Raw genomic sequence first — 24,689 nt, forward strand, 5'->3', positions numbered from 1 at the left:
AGAAGAGAGAAAAAAGCCACAGGACAGTGAGTCTTTGGGCTGCAGAGGCTAGGTTGGTGAGTACGGTCAGGACAGAAGATGGTAGGTATTTGGGCATTTGGGCCAGTTGGTTATTACACTGTTGTAAAAGATCAGCCATGATTCTATTCACTAGTAGAGCAGGCATAAGGAACTGAATTGCCCAGCCCTGCTTCCATTTGCTACATTCAAAATGGTTTTACTCACATCTTCAATCCTTCCCCGAGCATTTTTACCATTATATCCAATCTCCCCTTCTTGGAAATTAGCTGCCCTTTCCATTACCACATGAGCTACCTGGTTCAAGCCAAGAACACTAATTCATCAGTTTAAATATCAAATAACTCTGCTTCTTTCGCCTTCCAGAATGAAAAACTTCGATCAATATATCGACAAATCTCTTTGTTACAGAATTCTCCAAGTTCGGAGATGAGCTGAATTGAATCTTCTCTAATTTTGTCTCCTTCGATCGTGTCATCTCCAGTGCCATCACTGGCAGGGAGATTGTTTGTGTTACTCATAAATGACTCCTGCTCAGATAGCTCTGTTGCCTGCAGCTCTGCCTGCTTGTTCTGGGAGGTTGCATTGTGCTGGTGAGAAACATCTAATTCAACTCTCTCTCCAAAGAACTGCTGCTTAATATCTTCAAATCCATCGCTCCAGTCTCGATTCCCAGACTCGATCTCTTCCATGACCACTTTGTGAAATCGTCGAATCAGCTCCCAAGGGTGGCTCCCCAGGCGATCAAACATCTCGTAGCAAAGAATGTGCCGAAACTTCCGCTCGGCTCGGGACATGTTCATGTCCAGTAACTGGAAGTACCCAAGCATGAAGAGATCAAGGCTCAAGCTGTTGTAATCAACAGGCACACCATTCACATGAGGAAGAAAATGTTCTGGCCAATATATCATGTGATGCCGACTCAATCGTCTGATTTGTCGAGTTGGAACTTGCGAGATAATTGTCCTCCAATGGCCTATCAGCTTGCCGACCACCTGTCTCTGCTTCATGAAATAGAGGAGTCGATCATCATCACTTCGTCCACTCATGAATTCTGACTGTAACTCAGAATTATTATACAAGAGTCCATCGTGCTGCTGAATATCTTCAAAATCCTCTGTCAGAGCACCTGAAATACTTGACCTCACCTGGTTCTGCCTGGAAGATTCCACAAATGTCCACTTCTTCCAGTGTTCGAGGAAGAGGAACACAATTCGTTCCTTCCTCATGTCTGTATACTGCTGAATGTAACTGAGGTCCGTCTGGACTGGAAGACTTCTGGTCATGAGGTCTGGACTAAAGTACGTCTCATTGTCATCTCTAGATAAACACTGGTTTACATCATTGTTGCTGACGTCTGTTGAATACAGTAATGGCATGTGTACTGGGACAATGAGTGGTTCTTCCACTATTCCTGACCCATGCTTGTCTGGGCACTGTTGCACGCTGCAATTTGACTTGGTGTTTTTAGATGCATTGGTACAAAAATTATGGGATTCTTCCAGAATGGTTTCTGTACCATGAGGTCCAACAGGCAGTGATCGTTTCCTTTTGTAGACCTTCTGTTGTGCCTCCTCTGTCATTCTTGACTGCAGTTGTAGTTCGTAGTTTGCCTTTATATTTTTGACCGACACGCCGCATTGCAGGATTTCTTTCTGAACATCCTCTCTAGTTGAACTGAACGACTGTGACCTCCCTATGCACAAGTTTGACTCCTTGGCTGAGGAAACCTTCACCGGCTCAGCCGCCGGACCCCTGTGTTGGTCTCTCGAAGGCATCAGGTCAAAAAGGCTTACCTCCTTCCCTCCTAAGGTGGCCAGAAGAATGGCCATGCTCTTCAGTAGAATTGAAATCTTGTTGCACCAGGCAGGCAGGTCCTCTGCCTGGCCATGGACCTGCTTTGGGTTCACGGTAAAATGCTCGTGCGCTAACGCAGTGGACACGGGTAGCAGTTGCTGAAGCTCAAGCTCTAATTGCTCGAGCTCCGTCTCCACCTTCTGCACCTTGTGCATAACCTGGAGGTTCTCAATCTGCTTTTCTATACGGATGATATCGTCCTCCGTCATCAGTTCTCCAAATGGTCCCAGGATAGCATTATGTGCATGGGAGTATTTCCACCCCTCAGGCTGGTAATAATTACTGTCGTGAAACTGCCTCAGGAGAAAACACAGGGCAAAAATATCTCTCTGAGCAAATGGGAGACCTAATTTTCTCTCCACTGATAATCTTTCACAGGGTTAGTGGTGCAATATAACATCCATCAGACTTTAAATTCCATTTTTAGCTACGTAAATTAAGTTAGCATTTAAAATATTTGACCATCATTGTGTTAACTTATCAATCTTTATACAGACTGAATGGTGGTTGCCTGGATTTCCATTAAAGATATTCTAATCCTTTTGTGCTACTGTTCAATTAGCAGAATTAAATATTGATGATCATTTTTGCCATTAAAAATATTCTTTGCACCACTCACCAAGTAAAACCATTTAAAGTTGCAGTACCCTAATTTTGTAATTCAATTGGAATTTGGAATGTTACAAATACAGCATATTAGCTCGTGAATGCTAATAGCTGAAGGAAATACATTCAGATATGAAAGGGTTAACATATGAGGAGTGTTTGATGTATTTGAGCTTGAACTTGCTGGAGTTTAGAAGAATGAGAGGGGCAATCTCTCTGAAACCTATCGAATATTGAAAGGCCTAGACTGAATGGATGTGGAGAGGATAGTGGGGGAGTCAAGGTCCACAGGACACAACCTCAGAGTATGGGGACATCCATTCAGAACAGAGATAAGGAGGAATTTCTTTAGCCAGGGGTTAGCGCATCTGTGGAATTCATTGCCACAGATGGCTGTAGAGGCCAAGTTATTGAATATATTGAAAGTGAAGGCTGATCAGTCAGGGCATCAAAGGTTACGGGGAGAAGACGGGACAATTGGGTTGAGGGGGTTATAAATCAGCCATGACAGAATGACAGAGTAGACTCGATGGGCTGAATGGCCCAATTCTGCTCCTATATCTTATGGTCTAATGGTATAAAGTAATTCTATACTATGAGGTGGATGCTAAAGCTCATAACAACGCAATTGACATTTTAGAACTTTCATTGTGCCAGCAGGTAATGAACTGATAGATTTTATGGTTGTAGTCCCAAGAGAAGCATTCTGTACTACTCTTGATTACCTTGAGTATTTTCCATTGGAAATGATAGTATGCCATAGCAGTGTGAAGATATAGAACAACACTGGAATAGAGGGTAGAAATGTTGGCCTTTGGAAGTTCAGAGGCTGAATTAAGGAGATGTAGATTGTAAGTTCAATTAGGGTCAGTCTCTGAACATCTGAATCAACAATTCCTTCGTCCAGTTTATAAACTTAATATAACCTGTAACAGGAGCTTTTTGAACTACATACCTAAGAATGGCTACATGCATGATTACACTGCCTTTCAAAGTTCAAAGATTGCTTCTCATGGGCAATGAGAGACATCACAAATTTACTTGTGACATTTCACATTGGCCTGAGTGAAGCAAATTGGGAGACAAGGCAAGGGACAGAGAAGGCCTCCCTGGCTTGAGCCGACGTTAGATGTAAGCCCAGCAAAAGCCCAGAACTCCCAGGGCCGATAAAGCTGGCAGCAAAGCAAATTTATGTTTCTGATCCATTATCCTGAAACGTGTGCTCAAAAGACTTGCTGTTCCCGATGGACAAAGGTCAGGATATCCACCTATAGTGTTCAATATACCAAGTTACATCTTAAAAGGAAAATTTAGCATTGGCATTCTCAATAATAAGAACCTTTCTGGCAAGGTCTTATGATGTAGTCAAAGCAAAACTCAGTATTACTCCCTTCTCCGCAGCAGTGTGGTGGTCAATGCATCTGTTGCATGGGTGTTTATCGTTCGGTTTCAAAGGTCAGTTTAGTTGCTAACATTTTTCACTGTTGTTGCCAGGTTTCATGGGGTTTGAGGGGTCTTTTATAATAATGGAGGAGGAACAAAAGTGAAAGGCCATATCTACCGCAATGTAAAGGACTGCTGGGGTGATCATCAGGATCTCTCTTCCCAACCTTCCAAGGTACTTCCAGCATCAGGAGTGCTGCACACACAGGGCCCTTAGCGTCATCAAGGATCCCTCCAATCCCTCCTAATCTAAACCCTAATGCACAATCACTTTGGTCCCCGATGGCACCACACCATGGGACAAAGATTGTTAGGCTGGGGAACAGCTTCTTCCCCCAGGCTATGAGACTACTGAACTCCCTGCCACCTGCCGGGTTTCATCATGATGAAGCGCCATTAGCATTATACTGTTTATTTTTTAACTTGTGTCGTAAACACACCTTATTCTGGAATACAGTATATTTTATTATTTGTTAATTTATTTGTGGTAATATTATTTAATGTGTTTTTTAAGAGTGATATGTACTGTGTTGTGCACCTTGTTCTGCAGGACTGTTGTTCTGCTTGGTGGTGTTTACAGTGTTTACAGTTAATGACAATAAACTTGAACTTGATATAAAATGGATACTGCAGCTTTAATTCAACACTCCAAACAGCACCAAACCACCAAACTCATGCAATGCAAACAGACACTCACACAAACACACACACACACACACACACACATACACACACATACAATACATTTTGAAAAAAAATGTAATAAAAGAAACGCTTAAGTATTATGCTCGTTGCACCTGGAAAGAGAATGTGTGAAGTAGACAATGGACAACAAAGGAATGTAACTCGATCTTCCCTTTCCAAGACTCTGGTCTGACATTTCTAAATCCATGCTGACAGCAGCCCCTGCCTTTAGAACTGCTAGGATTGACCCGGAGACTCCAAGAATTGGAGTTTTATCTGTGAGAAAAATCTTCAGATTTCTTATTCCATTTTCTTTGCAACTTATTGTTTTGGTTGGTATTAAAATATCAAAGAAGTGGGGTAATAATCTGTTGAACAAATCCTCTTATTGTTGCAATTGACACCTTCGCCTCCGTGGATTGTACATTCTCATCCCTCTCTTAATCCTATCCACACAATATCTGGAGAAATTAAATACAAAATTTTGCTGCTTTCACTGAGCGTCAATAAAAATTCAAATGAAGGAGTACAATTCCCAAGCAAGGATTTACCTGCTGGAAGGGTGTTAGGGATCTCATAAGCCTAAGAATAGCTAGGTTGTGAAACAATGTACACTGCTTCAGCAACATAATCCCTTGTGATAACAGTGGTCCATTATTGAAGAGTACAACATTAAAACTAATTTCGTGATATGCATTCAGTGGCCACTTTATTAGGTGCAGGAGTGTGTTCTTCCACTGCTGTATCCCATCCACTTTAAGGTTTGATGTGTTGTGGATTCAGAGATGCTGTTCTGCACACCACTGTTGTTCTGGGTGGCTATTTGAGTTACTGTCACCTTCCTGTCAGCTTGAACCAGTCTGGCCATTCTCCTCTGACCTCTCTCATTAACAAGGTATTTTTTTGCCCACACCACTGCCGCTCAATGGATGTTCTCTGTTTTTCGCACCAGTCTCTGAGAATCCTGGGAGATCAGCAGTTTCTGAGATACTCAAACCACCCCATCTGGCACCAACTATGATTCTACCATCAAAGTCACACAGATCACATTTGTTCTCCATTCTGATGTTTGGTCTGAACAACTGAACCTCTTGACCATGTCTGCAGGCTTTTATGCACTGAGTTGCTGCCAAATGATTGACTCATTAGATATTTGCATTAACAAGCAGGTATATATACTAAAGTGACTAATGAGTGTATGTCAGTGACAATAAACCTGATTCTAACAACTTAGATCATTAAGAAGTTGCATTGCAGCACCAATTATGCAACTCCTGATACAGAGAACTACAATCACCACTCATGAAAATTTAAAGAATACTTTCCGAGTTAATGACTTTAAATTATAAAAGCCTAGTAATCTTGCTTATTTAAAAGCCCATTAATGAAGAACATAGCTTTATAATATTTCATCTGTTTACTAAATTCCTGATGTTTAGAAGGCTAATCAGCTACATAATAAGTGGCAGAGTGGTAGAGCTCCTGGCTCACAGCTCCTTAAACTTGAGTTCGATCCCCACCTCCGGTGCTGCCTGTGTGGAGTTCGCCTGCTCTACCAGAAGCAGTGTGGATTTTCTTTTTCTATATATTTATTTATTGAGATACTGTGTGAAATAGGCCCTTCTGGCCCTTCCAGCCATGCCTTCCAGCAATCCCTCAATTTAATCCCAGCCTAATCACGAGGTAATTTACAATGACCAACTGATCTACCAACTGGCACATCTTTGGACTGTGGGAGGAAACCGGAGCATCTGGGGAAACCCATGCGGTCGCGGGGAGAACGTGCAAACACCTTGCGGGCAGCGGCAGGAATTGAACTCGGGTCGCTGGTACTGTGCTACCCTAAATTCTTCCCACATCCCGAAAGTATAGCAAACACTGCAGTAGCATTGCGTTTAGCATAATGCTTTACAGTGCCATCTATATATTGGGGTTCGATTCCCGCCGCTGTCTCTAAGGAGTTTGTCCGTTGCCTCCATGTGCACTGGTTTGACTTTAACGATTCTTATCATTTCAGTTCACTTAGAACTGTACAGTGCTGTGCAAAGCTCATAGGCATACATCTATAGCTAGGGTGCCTAAGACTTCTGCAAAGTACAGTGTATGTCAACATGGAGCGGGGAGCAAGTTTGTAAATCTGGTGGGAGCAAAGCACGTTGGGAATGGTGAGGGTTGAGCGCCGCAGGAGGGGTGTGGAACAGGTGGCAGAGAAGGAGTGCCAGGCGTGGGAGGGTGGCGTGTGTGCATCCACTCCCAACCCTGAGACACCAGGCAAGGCCATTTCATTCCAAACATTTGGTGTATTGATCAGTACAGAATATCCCTCCGGTGCTTCCCACTCTCTCCCCTCTTCCTCCCCCTTTTCTCAATCATGATTCCCTTCTCCCTTCCCTCTTCCCGCTCTCAGTCCGCAATAGAGAGCCATATCAGAATCAGGTTTATCATCACTCACATGTGGCATGAAATTTGTTTCTTTTTAAGGCAGCAGTACAGTGCAATTTGTAAAATCACTGCAGTACTGTGCAAAAATCTTAGGCACTGTATATATATATATATACACCTGAGATTTTGGCACAGTACTGTATCTGCCAATAGTACATCAGCAGTAGCCCACGCCAACCAGTAGTAAACCCGATTGTGATTTTTAACACTGCCCTGCGACAAGGGGAGACTGAACACCTCAGGGCATTCCATTGCACTAAAGCTGCCATACAAATGCAAGTTGTTATTGTACCTGAGTGCATTGTTTTTAATTTTGATGCCAGCAGATTTTTCCACAAAAACATAGCTCAGGTGTTACTAGTAATGAAGCTAAGCAAAAACATTTGGACCAGTGCCAGTGACCAAGCCAGCACCAGTGTTTACTTGCCTCTGGCAGCTAACAAAATGGATCTCAAAGCTGTTGTTTAGAACGTGGATCAATCTGTTCTCATTTACACCAGTTTTTCGACCATCTATGGAAAAGAGTAAACGGTCGACATTTCAGAACAAAACCCTTCTTCAGGACTAGAAAGGAAAGGGGAATGACTTCTCCCCTTTCTTCCCAGTCCTGAAGAAGGGTCTTGGCCTGAAATGTCAACTGTTTACTCTTTTCCATAGATGCTGCCTGACCTGCTGAGTTCCTCCAGCATTTTGTGTGCTTTGCTTTGGATTTCCAGCATCTGCAGTTTTTCGCAAGTTTATTAACCACGTCCAGAATGGGATTCAGATTAGACTCCTCCCAGTGAGATGGCAGCACGCTTGGACGCAGTGAGGTCAACCAAAGGTGTTACTGTCTTTTTTAAATGCAGTCTTTACAATCACAAGACTCTGCTGCGAATTAAGTACTGCAGGTCCAACCCAGCTGCGAGTTGCCCATTGGTGGAGATCCTGAAGGAGCTGGACTTGGTGTGGATGGTGATGCTGTCTGCGACCGAGGGGTGTCGGTGTGCAAAGGAGGTGAGCTGCCTAACAGTGAGTGGTCACCTTAGTCCTTTTCTTGTGATCACAAGACACTGTTGGACACCGGCGGTGTGCAGTGTTGCAAGTCCAATTCATTGCTTGATTGGTGATTGGTGGAGGAGCTGTACGGCCTCGATCACAGCAAGGACTTGGCCTCAAGCTGCAGTGTCGCCTGTTTACAGCTGCCAGGGGGAGCATTGGAGTCAGGTGCTCCACTGGAGTGCTGGAGGCGGTGTGGTGCAGCGTCCATATTGGAGTCAGAGCTGCCCCTCAGTGTTCGCTTGGCTGTATTGTGTTCGACTGCAGGCTGCTGCAACATTCATTGACTCAGGGACTTGGACTATCTTTTAGTGTGTGACTTTACTTTCCTGCCATCTTATATGTATTATATGTGCTTTGTGCTGTGTACGACTGTTGGTACTGTGTTCTGCACCTTGGCCCCGGAGCAATGCCGTTTCATTTAGCTGTATTCATGGGTAATCCTGCATGGTTGAATGAATTTTAAACTTGTACTTTTCTTCCCTTTGGGCCTCTTAGTTTCCAGAATGAAAGGATTTTATTTTGAAAACAAAACTATTCATTTTAAAAGTGACTTGGAAGCTGGTTGTCCAAGTCTGTGAATATTGCAGGGAAGCATGACCACACGGAGCAAAGTGAAATGATAATCTGGTTTCCAATGAACAACTACGCTACACTTACTGCACAGAGGAAATTCAGTCCATTGCTGTCACAATGTGTGAAGATTTCTTATACTACTTCAGGCAAACTAAATATTTTATCTTTATTTTAAACAGCAGATTCAGTACACGTGGGTTAGTTTTAGCTACCATCAATCTGATACCAGGTCAGTGTTCTATACACCTTTTATAATAACTTCCAAGCTGTGTATCAGACATGGCTATAAGGAGCACTGGGGCCCCATAGGGGACTGTATTGGCTCCCTTCCCATTTACCCTGCATAACTTGGACTTTAGATACAACACTGAGCCATGTCATCTGCAGAAATTCTCCGATGACTCAGCAATAGTTGTGTGTGTAAAGGGAGGACAGGAGGATGAATACAGGGCCCTGGTGGAGGACTTTGTCAAATGGTGCAAGCTGAATCATCATCAACATCAGTCAGACAAAGGAGACGGTGATGGACTTAGGGAAGACTAATCCTGCATCGCACCCTGTTACTATTGATGGTGAGGATGTGGACGTACTGTGGACCCCCAAGTACCTGGGGGTGCGCCTGGATGACAGACTTGAGTGGAGCACCAACACAGAGGCTGTGTACAAGAAGGGCCAGAGTCACCTCTACTTCCTGAGGAGGCTGAGGTCCTTTGGAGTCTGCAGGCCTCTCCTCCCAGTCTGTTGCACCAGTCTGGTCTTGCCAGTACAATCTCCTATGCAGTGGTGTGCTGGGGCAATTACGTCAACACGGGTGATGCCAACAGGCTCAATGAACTGATTAGACAATCTGACTCTGTTATAGGAGTCAAACTGGACACACCGGAGGCTGCGGTAGAACAAAAGACCCTACGGGAAATCCTGGCAATTCTGAGCAATGTTTCTCACCCTCTGCATGCCACCTTGGCTGAATAGAGGAGCACTTTCCGTAACAGACTAAGACAACTGTGCTGCTCCAAAGAGCGCTATGTGAGGTCGTTCTTACCCTCGGTCATTAGGCTCTATAATGAGTCAACCTATAGCCAGGGAGGTGATGATCCCCTCCTGTTAGACTGTTTGCGGTAACTTTTTCTTTCTACTTCTCTTCTAATATTTATATCTGTGCACGTGTAATGCTACTGTGACACTGTAATTTCCCTTGGAATCAATAAAGTATCTATTCATCTATCTAATGGTAGCACTGCAAATCCTAAGGCATTCCCAGAACAATGTAAAAGTCTCAGTAATCTCTGGCAAATGTAACACGTTTCCTGAGATCACTCGGCACTCTCCCTGGGAACCCCTACAAACGTTAATATTCTCCCTGAGTTCCCCTGAAAACGTGATGCTTTCACTGGGAAATATTGACGAATTCCACAGAATGCTAGAAGCAGCTTCCAAGCAAAAGCCACAGCTACTTATCACGTACACAAGAGATGGAGCAGTGGGGTAGCACGGGTGCAGACACACCCAGCCCTGAGACACCAGGCAAGGTCATTCGATTCCAAACAATTGGTTTATTGATCACTCTCTCCCCTCTCCCTGCCCCCTTCCCACTCTCAGTCCACAACAGAGGCCCATATCAGAATCAGGTTTATCATCACTCACATATGTCATGAAATTTGTTTTTTTTTGTGGCAGCAGTAAAGTGCAATACATAAAATTACTACAGTACTCTAGATATCTCCAGCCTGCCAGCCACATACAACTATCTACAACTCTAAAGATACTTCCATTCATCTCCAGTCCATATTTTACAAGGACATGTATTATATGTAGGATCCCAAGTGTGTTTTAGAGAATATAATTTTAGCTTATAATATAAGATATATTATAAACTTATATTATAAAGAATATAATATAATTTAATTTAAGAATTGAGTGCAGAATGTGGAATCACTTGATACATTGTTGTACCAGGCACCTCCACTTAGTTGAGAGTCATTGCCTTCAATAAAGGAAGTTCTGTCAACAGTTCTATCCATTTACTTACTAATGCATGCAGCTACACAACACAACTTCAAGACACTACACATTCAGCTTGTGTACAGGATGATGAGATCGAGTAGATAGCCAGGGTTGAAATAGCTCACATCAGAGGGTATAATTTTAAGGTGACTGGAGGAAAGTATAGTGGGGGGGGGGGGGGGATGTCAGAGGTAGTTTTTTATACAGAGAGTGCTGGGTATGTAGAACAATTGACGGTAGAGGCAGATATATTAGGGGCATTTAAGAGACTCCTAGGCACATAAATGACAGGAAAATGGAAGGCTATGTGGGAGGGAGGGTTAGACTGATCTTAGAGTAAGTTAAAAGGTTGGTACAACATTGTGGGCCGAAGGGCCTGAACTATGCTGTAATGTTCTATGTTTTGTGTTCTTAATGGAAATTTCTGTATGAAAGCCCGCTAATGGTATTCAAGCAAACCACCACAATATTTATCTCCTGCAAATAACGTTTGTGTGTTGCATTCCAGCCTCCACACAGAGCTTCAAATTGACATCAGCACAGACATATACCAGCCAAGGGTAAATTCATCTGGTGAAGATCAAAAATCTGCAGATGCTATAAACCCGAAATTTAAACTAAACAGAAAATACTGAAACACTCACGGGTCAGGCAGTATCAGCAGAGAAAAAATAGAGTTGATGTTTCAGGTTTGAGGGAAGAAGGGTCTTGGACCTGAAATATTAACGTCTCTCTCAAGAGATAATGCTTGACCTGCTGAGTCCTTTCACATTTTCAGTTTTTTTTAGCTTATCCAGCATTTATATGCCAATCACTGCAACGTGTAGCCTACATTATATCAACTGTTTAGCAGCAAGGAGTCATAACTAACAAATACACATAGTTCCATTTCCCTTGTAGTTTGATGCCCTTTAATCATTGGCGTGTTTGCTGCTCCTGTTCCAATACATGTTGTCTCACATTTCTTTAGATTAAACAAATTACTTCTTTAGACCAACTCATTAATAGTGTTTAATCAGCTCATTTGTTGGGTAAACACACTACTCTGATAATTCCTGAGCTGTGCCTAGATAACGTGGATTATAAAGCTTTGTAATATATCACAAGAAGTACTGTAGAAACTTATTCCATAATTATTCATATGAAAGCAAGCAGGAACTTACGTATATCCTTGCGTTACAATATAGTTATCTAAGTATTTTCTTTCACTTCTAATGCTCAACCATCATACATTTTGATAAACAATAGCTCTATCAGATGCTGAGGAATTTCTATTTTCTGAATAGTTTTTAAACATTGCATTTTAGGTTAGTTTCCTAAGAAATCCTTTTGCAAAGTTGCATTGTATGGTGAAGTACAGAGTTATAACTGATGCAATGTATAATCCTGAGAGGATTGAATGTCACTAATTTACAAATGGAACACAATACAAGTTATATTTTGAAGGGTCATTTAGAAAAAGGCATAAAATGGAAAGGAAGTGCATGCAGTATTGTGTAGGTTAGTGGGAGGTCAGAGGGTCAGGAGATTATTGAACAGCAGTTTGACGAGAAGAAATTATAAAGGAGGAGAACACAAGAGATTTTCCAGATGCTGGAAATTCAAAGCTCAAGGTTGAAAGTAAATTTTATTATCAGAGTACATATATGTCACCACATCCAACCCTGAGATTCTTTTTCCTGCGGGCATACTCAGAAAATCTGAGAATAATAACAGGATCGATGAAAGATCAAGAAAAGCATAGAAGACAGCAAACTGTGCAAATGCGAATATAAGTAAATAGCAATCAATACCAAGAGCCTGAAATAACAAGATAGAGAGTCCTTAAAGTGAGATAATTGATTTTAGGAACTTCTCAATAGTTATCCCCTTTTGTTCAAAAGCCTAATGGTTGAAATTTGAAATCCAGAGTAACACACACAAAATGCTGAAGGAACACAGCAGGTCAGGCAGCATCAATGGAGAGGAATAAAGAGTCAAAGGATCTTGGCCCAAAACATTGACTCTTTATTCATTGCCATAAACGCTGCCTGACCTGCTGAGTTCCTCCACAGCCTTGTGTTACTATAAAGGGGAATTCACTTGCAAATAACATAAGAACAGACAGTAATTGATCCCACGGATAAATAAAAAGAAAGAGAAAAGGCAAAGAAAGCGTAGGTGCTTCAGAAGATGAGACCGGGAAAGTAATAACGACAAATAGAGATATATAAATAATTATCTTGCATCAGTCTTTACGGTAGAAGAATGGGAAAAAATCCTTAATATTTTAGAGAATCAAAGGGAGCACTTTAAAATAATCGCCACCTTCGAAATAAAATGCTGGCCAAATGAATGGGGCTAAAGTCACCTCGACCTAGCACAGTAGCATAGTGGTTAGCGCGCTACTACTAGAGTGCCAACGACTGGGTTTAATTCTGCCACTGTCTGTAAGGAGTTTGTATATTTTCCCAAGACTGTGTGGATTTCCTCTAAGTGCTCTGGTTTCGTCCACATTCCAAGGATATGGTTTGGTTTATTCCGTTGTGGGCATACCATGGTGCCGCTGGGAAGCGCGGTGACTCAGCACCATCCTCGTTCATTTGATTTGACTCGATTGATACGTTTCAATGCATGCTTCAATATTTTGATGTACATGTGACAAACAAAGCTAATCTTTATCTCTTCAATCTTTTCTGATGGCCACCGTTCTAGTGCTTTAACATGTCATTACTGACATAGTGAGCACATTGGTTCGAACCTACTAAATTTCATTGGTGCTCGAGAGCTTCCGAAGGATTGAGAAAATGCTTATTCAATGCCATTATTCAAGAAAAGGAGATAGAAAGTAGGAAATTATAAAGTATTAGCTCTAAATTCTGTCTTTGGGAATATGCTGGATTTGATTATTAAGTAGGACATTTAGAAAAGGGTTGGATAATCAAGCGGAGTCAACAGAAAAGATTTGGTGGATTTGTTCGAATTTCCTGACAATGAAACACACAGGATTAATGTATGAGAGCTTGTTGACATAGTGTATTTGGATTTCCAGGAACAATTTGATAAAGGGCCACATAAAAGGTGACAGCACAATACAAGAGTGCATAGTGTTGTGGGAGCAAATATTGACATGGGTAGGAAAGTGGCTAATTAATGGTTGGGTGAAATTGATCATTTCCCTTCTGGCTTGGTAATCAGTAACCAGTGGGATACCCTCAATTATTTGTGATCTACATAAATGGTGCTGGATCTGGTGATTTTGAGGTCCAGAGGTTCTTTAGAAGTCAAGAATCAAACTTGGTACTTATGGCCATTTATTAAGAATGAAGAACGAAACAAAGATGAAGAACAAAGAAGTTGTGGTCGTCTTAACCGAACTCAAACTAGAAATATAACAAGTTAACATGGGTTCAATTCCCACTGCTGTCTGTAAGGAGTTTGTATGTTCTCCCTGTGACCGCGTGGGTTTCCTCCCGGTGCTCCAGTTTCCTCCCACAATCCAAAGACGTACAGGTTGGTGGGTTAAGTACTCATTGTAAATTTTCCCATGATTAGACTCAGATTAAATCAGGGAAATGCTGGGTGGTTCGAAGGGCCGGATGGTCTATTCTGTGTTATATCTCAATGAATAAACAAATAACCTGAGAAAGAGCCAGATTCAAGTGGCTTGACACCTGTTGCAGAAAAACCAAGAAACTTCTAGAAAAATACAGAATCAGCTATACTACAATTAGAAGATATTGCACTGAGCAATTACACATATACATAGTACTGTGCAAAAGTCTTAAGCACTCTAGGTTTTTTTATGCTTTCAGGTGCTATGGCCTCCATGGAGCCCTGATCTCAACATCGTCAAGGTTGTCTGGGATTACCTGGAGAGACAGAAGCAAGCAAGACAGCCGAAGTCTGCAGAAGTACTGTAGCAAGATCTCTAAGGTGCTTGGAACTACCTACCAGCCAATTTTCTTTGTAAACTGCATGACCGTGTACCTAAGAGAATTGATGCAGTTTGAAAGGTAAAGGCTGGTTGTGCCATCTGACATGTCACTTGATGGCCTCCTTTTGTGCAAAGAAGAGGCCACCCTCAGGGTGGAGGAGCAGCACCTTATATTCCACCAAGGTAGCCTCCAAACTGATGGCATGAATATCAAACATGAGAAAATCTGCAGATGCTGGAAATCCGAGCAGCACACACAAGATGCTGGAGGAACTCAGCAGTGCCAGGCAGCATCTATGGAAAAGAGTACAGTTGTCGTTCTGAAGGGTTTTTATCGCAAAATGTCGATTGTACTATTTTCCACAGATGCTGACTGCCCTCTGAGTTCCTCCAGTATTTTGTGTGTGAGGCATGAATATCAAATTCTCTTTCCGGTAATTTTTTTTTCCCTCCTCCTCCCCTCTTCTTCTATTCCCCACTCTGGCCTTTTACCTCTTTGCACCTGCCTATTACTTCCCCTGAGCCCCTCCTCCTTCCCTTTCTCCTATGGTCCACTCTCCTCTCCTATGAAATCCTACTTCAGAAGCCCTTTATCTTTCCTACCCACCTAGATTCCCCTATCACCTTCTAGCTAACCTCCATTCCCTCCCTCCACCTTTTCATTCTGGCATCTTCCCCCTTCCTGTTCAGTCCTGATGAAGGGTCTCAACCTGAAATGTCAACCGTTTATTCATTTCCATAGTTGCTACCTGATCTGTTGAGTTTCTTCAGCATGTTGTGTGTGTTGCTTTTGACAGGGTAGATTTTTTTTTACTGTTGACTGTTGTGTATAGTAAATGATTGATATTTTAAAACTTTCCATTTCATTATTTTTGAAAGCACCTTTGCTTAACAGTATTATTTTACTTTTGCACGGTTCTGTTGGTGTCGATATAAAAATATGAGTAAGCATAGTAAAAGATAAACTATGAGGAAAAATAATTTTGCATTCTAATCAAACTAAGAGCCAAATTATCTGAAGGTACAAAGACAGGTTGGTTTGGGACTTATGAGGCAGATGCAGAGGGACATTGGTAAATTATGTAAGTGGGAAAGAGGTTCCAAGATGGAATATAATAAGGTTGCCCACTTTGGAGGGTAGAATGAGAATAGAAATTACTGTTTAAATGGGGGAGACTACAAAGCATTGTGATACAACAGGGTCATAGTTCATTTAACACAAAGGATTGGCATGTAGGCACAGCACGTAATGAGGAAGGGTAACAGAGCGTTGGACTTTATTGCAAGAGGTGGACAGTATAACAGCAGTGAAATTTTGATGCATATGTATAGAGTTGTGGTGAGACATGTCATGAACATTGCAAAAAGTTTTGGTCTCCATACTTCAAAGAAAATATTTGTATTGTAAACGTGCAAGTTAGTTTGTGGCATGAAGTAATAAAGAGAATTAAAAGAATTAATTGTACAATATTCTGACGGGCATTGACAAGTTGGTTGCAAAGAGGAAGCTTCTCCTTATTGGGGGTCTGGTATTAGGGGTATGGGTTCACAATAAGAAGTTGCTCCTTTATGATAAAGGAGGAATTCCTTTTTCCTGAGAGCCGTGAGTCCTTGAACTTCTCCGGAGAACAATGAAGGTGCAGTCAGTGGAGATATTCAAACAGAGATTGACAGATACTTGAGCTACCAGGGATTCATGCAGTGTTGGGGAGAGAGCAAGGAAGTATCATTGAGGTCAAGATTAAATCAGCTATTATCTTATTGAATGGCATAGCAGGCTTAAAGAACTGATGGGCATAGAACTACATCTGTTCTTACATTATTATACAAAGTTTAATATTTGAGATATCTCACTGTTGAAATATTACATATCGCACAGCAATCCAATTTGCACCCACAAACAGCTATGCCAAGCAAACATTAACAAATCAATTTTCCATCGAAAACCTTATGGTCCATGGTGTGCCTTGATCATGATTTACAAATAATCTGAAGTTGTTATTCATTGCTTTTATTGGGAAGCAAAAATAAATTTTTGGAAGTTTGTGGCATTTGCACAGATCATTTTGGCGCAGATCAATAAAAAAAAACTGAGGACTGTTATGATTTTGCAAAGGAGACATTATGTAAATAAGTCTGTAGGCCTGTACTGTTCCCCCGAGATTTGAACCTGCTTTGGGACTGTAAACCCTATTAACTTTGCTGCCGCTGGTAAATCACAGGGAAGCTCACAAGCTGCAGGAACATAGAACCACTGCTGGCATGAACAACATAGTCTAAGCAAGAACGGTAACATAAAAGCTCAAGGACAGGAGGAGGCCATTCAGCCCCTTGTGCCTTTTACTCTGTTGTGGAGTTGCATCACAAGTAGGAAGTACAATGGGGACCCCAGTACTCCATGGAGATATGTTTGCCCATGGTCACTCTATGCTAAATGCCAAACAGAAGATACCCATTTGGTCCATCACTGAAGTATTGGTCCTGTGGAGGAGCTTATCCAAATAGTTGCTTGCTCTTGCTTGATAGCCCTGCAATTTTTATGTCTATTTATTTTTTCTCTGTGAATCAGCTTTGAATCTGCTTCCCCACCTTGAATGGGTATCAAAGTTAAGCGATTCTTTTTCCCATACTAAGGCTGCTAAGTTTACTGAAAGGCCTACGTAGAATTGACGTGGATAGGATATTTCTAATAGCGGGAGAGCCTTGTACCTCAGAATAGAAGGACATTCCTTCAGAATAGAGAAGAGGGCGAATTTCATTAGCTGGAGGGTGGTGTATCTGTGGAATTCTATGCGACAGACGGCAGTGGAGGCCAAATCCTTGGATATATTTAAAGTGGAGGTTGACAAGTTCTTGATTAGTAAGGATGTCAAAGGTTATGGGAAGAAGGCAGGAGAATGGGAGGGCTAATAATCAGCTATGGTGGCATGGTGGGGTAGAATCAAGCTGAATGGCTTAATTATGCTCCTGTGTCTTATGGTCTTATGGTTTTTACTTGCAGGGTTAGTGGTTCAATCCTGAGCAGAGTCAATATTCCTTATTTGTTGGATGGGAGAAAAGGAACAAGGTAGATAAAAGTCTTAAGAACCACTGTGAATGGGAAAAGATGATACAAACAGGAGTGGCAAATGATCTTGTTCCAATTATTATAGAATGTATTATATCCTAAATATTAATTTATAATAGAATTTATATAATATATACAACTTTTCATCTTAACGTATAATATTGAGATGCAATTTGAATTAATGGGTTTGCTCTAAAATGCTGGCATAGACTAGTCAGGCCCAGTGGCCGTATTATCTTTAAAAGTATTAGAATACAATTCTGCAAATTCAAAAGATGAATATTTATACATATCAAAAGATTGATATTTACTGTATATGCGTTTACTTGGCATAACCATGACAAAACCACTTCAGACAGGTTTGCCCCCTTCACTATGTATTCTGTACTGTCCAACTTCAAATAGATTCGGGTGCCAAGGTTTCTTAAATTTTGAAGTTGATCAAAACCACAGCGGAGGGGGCACTTAAAGACAGAAATATGGTAAAGGCAATGTTACTTCTGAAAACTCACTTTTCGTTTCTGTTCTTCCTCCTCCTGGATCTTAACCTGCAGCTTCCGCACCATCACCTGCCTCTTCCACTCAGGTATTGGAACTCCCAGCTCATCGTGAGTCGGTACAAGTGACTCGGCATCAGCCGCAGCCGAAGCAACCCCATTTACACACGGTTCGGTCGGACTGCCTCCCTTATGCTTCATGTTTGCGTTTTCGGGCTGAAATGCAAGAAACGGAGCAGGGTAAAGGTGCAATGAGGCATCGAGCTTTCGTTGGATTTCTGATCAGCACTGGTATGTCTGTGGTATACTCACCATATTCCCAGAGTTTGAAAAGACCACAGTAGTCCCCTTGCTCTGGGCAGTTGGCTTCAGATTTCTTCCAGCCTTGATTTCAGCCAGTAACTCAGTGTTACCTCCATTTGGGGACATCATATTGAAGGACTTTGCACCTGTGTGTATCAGAGAAGAAGTCTTAGGTGAACAGGAGACACTTTGCAAGTTGCTTGAAAGTTTTCTACTTTCGAAATTGTCATCTATTCAAGAAATTGGTATACACACAGAATTTTCACATACAGCACCAGTATTAGCCGAAGTGCTGGGTGTTGAACTATAGTTCTGATGGGCTTTAGATCAAGATCTCTTTGGGGCTTTTGCTATTGCCTGCATGTTGGAAGGTTGGGGTTTCTGCTGGGGCAAGTGAGGGGAAGGGGAGGGTCGATACTTCTGCTGCTGCTTGTGTGTGGGAGGGGTGAAAGTTTTGATGTTTCTATATTCATTCTTTGTGGTTTCTTGTTTCATTGGGGAGTAAGAATTTCACATTGTATACTGTATACATTCTTTGATGTTAATTTGAACTATTTGATTTGAATTTAAACTATTTGTCATTCCATTTACATTAAGCCGATGCAACGTCCGTTTCAGTTCAGATAAACTCCTTAAACTTCACTTCCATTGGGAAGAGTCAACAACACACCAAATCTCACTTAACAAAGTGACAAAGGGTCTCGACCCAAAACGTCGAATGTTCACTCCTCTCCAGAGGCTGCCTGACCTGCTGAGTTTCTCCAGCATTTTGTGTGCATTGCTACGGATTTTCCGCATTTGCAGAATTGCTTGAGTTTATCACAAAACCCTCACCCACTCCCCACTCACTCCACAACGTGGGTGGGTAACCGGCATATCTTTTTCCAGAAAAAGATCCCTTTTCCATAAATTTTCATAAATTGAGGTGTCAGATCAGATTCTCAGGAATGCAAATGGTGTGGTTCTAAGCAAGCCACAGTTCCGCAGAGCGAATGCAAATCACAAATGCTATGTGAGAACTCGTGAAGCACCACGATAAAACAGCCAATCATCTCTCTCTACTTTGGGATGTGGCGTTGCGAGCAAGACCAGCATTTGAGTACATGCTGAGGGACGCACTGAAACTTGGCACAGTCACCACAAGGGCTCGGTGGGGAAGGAGCACGGTGTAGGAGCACGAATGGAGAGGGAGGGGTGGGTTGGGGGAGAAAGCCTCTCGATTATTACTGTAGCAGTATACCAACTCCAGAAGGCCAAGTGAATGAGAGCAGCGCTACTGGTGTGTAGGACTGTAATAGAACAGTACAGAAAGCATTGGCTATGAATGTAAAGAATGAAAAGGCAGTGAACAGTTTATTAGCACATAAGACCATAAGATATGGGAGCAGAATTAGGCCATTTTCCCCATTGAGTCTACTCTGTCATTTCATCATGGCTGATCCAATTCCCTCTCAGCCCCAATCTCCTGCCTTCCCCCTTCATGCACTGACCAATCAAGAATCTATCAACCTCTGCCTTAAATATACATAAGGGCCTGGTCTCCACAGACACCTATGGCAAGAATTGTTCTTGTAAATAATTGCCCAGCAACCCTCAGTTTAATCCTAGCCTAACAACAGGACAATTTACAAAGAGGAAACCCACGTGGTCAAGGGGAAAATGTACAAACGACGGGAATCGAACCAGGGTCACCTGGACTGTAAAGCACTGTGCTAGCCACCGTGCTACTGTGTTGCCCTACATCTTACAATCTTCCCCAGCTCTATGTCGTCTGTAAACTTGGAGTTATTTTAGTTAGTCCCCAATGATTGATGGTGTTGTCAATAGCTGCGACCCAGGCAACTTTTCCCTGGGGTACTCCACCTAACACCCTCTGCTGGCTGGGAAAATGCCTGTATACTCCAAAATGCTCCTTAGAAGCATCCTGACCTACTGAGTTCCTCCAGCAATATGCGAGTGTTACTCCGGATTTAGAGCATCCCCAGTCTCCCTAAAGTCTCTGCATGTTATTTATTTACCAATATTTGTTTGGAGATACAGCTTGGTAACAGGCCCTTCCTGTCCAATCAGCCCACAATGCCCAATTACACCCACGTGACCAATTAACCTTCTAACCCATACAGTACTGGGCACCCTAGCTATATATACAGTACAGGCCCAAGACTTTTGCACGGTACTTTATAACCAGTTAACCTACTGACACATCCGGCTTTGGAAGGCGGAGGGACCAGGAACACCAGGAGGAAGCCCTCCCGGTCATAGGGAGAACATACAAACTATTGCAGACAGAGGCGGGGAATGAACCCTGGTGCCTGGCGTTGTAATAACGTTACGCTAACCACTACGTTAACGCACAGCCCCCAAATCCAAATACCAGTGTCTGCAGTCTCTTGTGACTCCAAATCTCTGTCTATGCCAGAATAGTACCTCCACCCAATCTGGTTTAACCTCACATGAACCTCCGTGTCAATACGATTTATTTGTCATTCCCGAACGTCCCATCAGCAATATGGTTCAGAGGTCTTTAGACACAGGTCCAGCGGTGAGAGGACACCAGACTGTGCCCTTTCCCCACAGATGCTGCACTGGGTTTCAGTGCATCCCTCAGCATCTAGTCCTGGACCTCTGACTGTGCCCCAGCTCACAACACCCAAGAGTAAATTAAAAGAAAGTATGATGACCTCCTTGTAGTAAGTTATGCTTTGTCAGACGTCATGCGTGATTTATACTTCCTTAAAGAACCCGTGCATTGCTAAGAACCACACCATTTGCACTCCTGAGAACTCTCAGAACCTGATCCGTAGTCTCTGGTAATATTTCAGTATCCCTACCCACTCCACAGATGGTAAGCACACCTTGTTTCCAACTCTGGGTCAGTTTTCTTTGTTAAATTCCAAATTAAACTTGAGAGGCAGGATTTATGAACATTTGGAGAGTCATAATATGATTAGGGATAGGCAGCGTGACTTTGTCAAGGGCAGGTCATGCCTTACGAGCCTGATTGAATTTTGTGACTAAACACATTGATGAAGGAAGAGCAGTAGATGTAGTGTATATGGATTTCAGCAAGGCATTTGATAAGGTACTCTATGCAAGGCTTATTGAGAAAGTAAGGAGACATGGGATCCAAGGGGACATTGATTTGTGGATCCAGAATTAGCTTGCTCACAGAAGGCCAAGAGTGGTTGTAGATGAGTCATATTCTGCATGGAGGCCGATGACCAGTGGGGTGCCTCAGGGATCTGTTTTGGGAGCCCTACTATTCGTGATTTTTATAAATGACCTGGATGAGGAAGTGGTGGGATGGGTTAGTAAGTTTGCTGATGACACAAAGATTAGAGGTGTTGTGGATAGTGCGGAGGGTTGTCAGAGGTTGTCAACAGCGGGACATTGATAGGATGCAAAACTGGGCTGGGAAGTAGTAGATGGAGTTCAACCCAGATAAGTGTGAAGTGGTTCATTCTGGTAGGTTAAATATGATGGCAGAATAGTATTAATGATAAGACTCTTGGCAGTGTGGAGGATCAGAGGGATCTTGGGGTACCCAAAACAGCTGTGCAGGTTGACTCTGTGGTTAAGAAGGTGTACGGTGTATTGGCCTTCATCAATTGTGGGATTGAATTCAGGAGCCGAGAGGTAATGTTGCAGCTCTATAGGACCCTGGTCAGACCCCACTTGGAGTACTGTGCTCAGTTCTGGTTGCCTCACTATAGGAAGGATGTGGAAGCCATAGAAAGGGTGCAGAGGCAATATATAAGGATGTTGCCTGGATTGGGGAGCATGCCTTTTGAGAATAGGTTGAGTGAACTTGGCCTTTTCTCCTTGGAGCGACGGAGCATGAGAGGTGACCTGATAGAGGTATATAAGATAATGAGAGGCATTCGTCGTGTAGATAGTCAGAGGCTTTTTCCCAGGGCTGAAATGGTTGCCATAAGAGGACGCAGGTTTAAGGTGCTGGGGAGTAGGTACAGAGGAGATGTCAGGGGTAATTTTTTCACTCAGAGAGTGGTGAGTGAGTGGAATGGGCTGCCAGCAATGGTGGTGGAGGCGGATACAATAGGGTCTTTTAAGAGACTTTTAGATAGGTACATGGAGCTTAGTAAAATAGAAGGCTATAGGTAAGCCTAGTAATTTCTAAGGGTGGGACATGTTCGGCACAACTTTGTGGGCCGAAGGGCCTGTATTGTGCTGTAGGTTTTCTATGTTTCTCTGTTTTTATTAATAATAAGAAAAAGAATAAACCACACTATGCATTTCCATTCTTATATTCATTGTCAATGCGTTCAGCAGTGTTTTAATCATTATCATTACGTGCCATGTTGTATGAGCAGCTAGTGCATATCACAAGTTCCGGATATGCGACCACTGACACCAGGGTGACACCACTGACACTGTTCTTGGCAAATTTTTCTACAGAAGTGGTTTTCCATTGCCTTCTTCTGGGCAGTGTCTTTACAAGACGGGTGACCCCAGCCGTTAGCAATATTCTTCAGAGCTTGTCAGCTGCTCATACAACCATCCACCACCTGTTTCCATGGCTTCATGGCGTAGGAGAACGAGGGGTGATTTGACAGAGGTGTATAAAATTATGATGGGTATAGATAGAGTGAATGCAAGCAGGCTTTTTCCACTGAGGCCAGGGAAGAGAAAAAAAACAGAGGTCATGGGTTAAGGGTGAAGGGGGAAAAGTTTAAAGGGAACATTGGGGGGGCTTCTTCACGCAGAGAGTGGTGGGAGTGAGGAATGAGCTGCTAGATGAAGTGGTGAATGCAGGCTCACTTTTGACATTTAAGAAAAACTTGGACAGGTACATGGATGAGAGGGGTTTGGAGGGATGTGGCCCAAGTGCAGGTCAGTGGGACTCAGCAGAAAAATGGTTCAGCACAGCCAAGAAGGGCCAAAAGGCCTGTTTCTGTGCTGTAATGTTCTATGTTCTATATGACCATGATCAGGGGCTAAGCAGGTGCTACATCTTGCCCAAGGGTAACCTGCAGACTAGGGGAGGGAAGGAATGCCTTACACCTTCTTTAGTAGAGGCATATCTCCACCCCACCACATAATACTTTCCCTAAAACCAATCGGGCTGTTGCCACTGGGGTGGTATACTTCTACGATAATTGAGGGCCTTCCTCACTCAGCCTGGCCCCTAGGAGACTGTAACGTTTTCAGGTCCACTTGCACACAAACATTCCTAGGTACAACATCTCACATCTGACCTGGAGGAAGCAAATGCAAACTATTTTGTTTTTGATATCTAAATGCAATTTTCGAGCAACCTAGGAGTGAGCATAAAGTACCCACTGATATGCAATGAACTCATATTTAATCAGCACCTTAAGAGATTACGGTGGTTCCCAATCTTATGTGTGAGCAGGGTTACAATGTAAATTGTGGCATTTAAGGTTTATTCATAGATTCAGCTTTATTTATCACATGTACATTGAAATGTGGCATTTGCATTGACAGCCAACACACCCAAGGATGTGCCAGGGTCAGCCCACACGAGTTGCCACAGATTCTGGTGCCAATCTAGAATGCCCATAATGCTCTGCAGAACAACACAATAGGCAACAACAACAACAACAACAACAACAACAACAACAACAACAACAACAACAACAACAACAAGACAACAACAGCAAAATGAGCCCCTTTCCCACTCCCTCCCACCCCCACTGGGGGTGGACAACCAACATTATTTCTTTCAAATAAAAATACCAACCCACTCTCACACACAGACAAGCCTCCAACCACAGGACAGGCTGTCTCCGGGCCTCTGACCTCCAGTCAATGGCCACGGACTCTCAAGCCTGCAGACTTCCGGCCTCCAATCTCCAGTCCCTTCCTGGACTAACAGACCCTGGGCCACTCCAGACAAGCCAACCCAGGGGCTTCAAATTTTGGTCCTCAACCTCTGGACTTGCTGACTTTAGTCTTTGACCTTCAAGGAGTCTTCCTCATCCTGGAAGAGTCCTTATTCACTACCAGCTCTCCCAAACAATGCTAGGTCTGTACATCCAAGTCTCTTTTCAGAAGTATTATTAACAACCAAATTTGACTTTGAGCCATATGGTGATAAAAGCTCTTCAAGAAACATTTAAAACTATGTCTTAGAAGATGAGAGAAATTTAGATGTTCTGGAAGGAATGACAAAGAGAAGGCAGAGGCAGAAAATGGCAAGTGCCTCTGAATGGTATCACACTCATCCTACAAGCAGCTGAGGATACAAGAGGAAAGG

At 42.7% G+C, this 24,689-nt stretch overlaps 1 protein-coding gene across 1 annotated transcript in view; it reads right to left on the bottom strand.

The window, feature by feature from the left end:
* Nucleotides 1-347: 347 nt before the first annotated feature.
* LOC140718411 (uncharacterized) overlaps nucleotides 348-24,689 on the bottom strand; it is a 185,158-nt gene continuing 160,816 nt past the window's right edge. The window contains exons 10-12 of the mRNA XM_073032125.1: nucleotides 18,461-18,597; nucleotides 18,164-18,364; nucleotides 348-2,168 (exon numbers count right to left, since the gene is read on the bottom strand). Of these exons, the coding sequence (XP_072888226.1) occupies nucleotides 348-2,168; nucleotides 18,164-18,364; nucleotides 18,461-18,597 (2,159 nt within the window). The remainder of the gene's footprint in view (nucleotides 2,169-18,163; nucleotides 18,365-18,460; nucleotides 18,598-24,689) is intronic.

The sequence above is a fragment of the Hemitrygon akajei genome, chromosome 29, assembly GCF_048418815.1.
Source record: "Hemitrygon akajei chromosome 29, sHemAka1.3, whole genome shotgun sequence".
NCBI lineage: Eukaryota > Metazoa > Chordata > Chondrichthyes > Myliobatiformes > Dasyatidae > Hemitrygon > Hemitrygon akajei.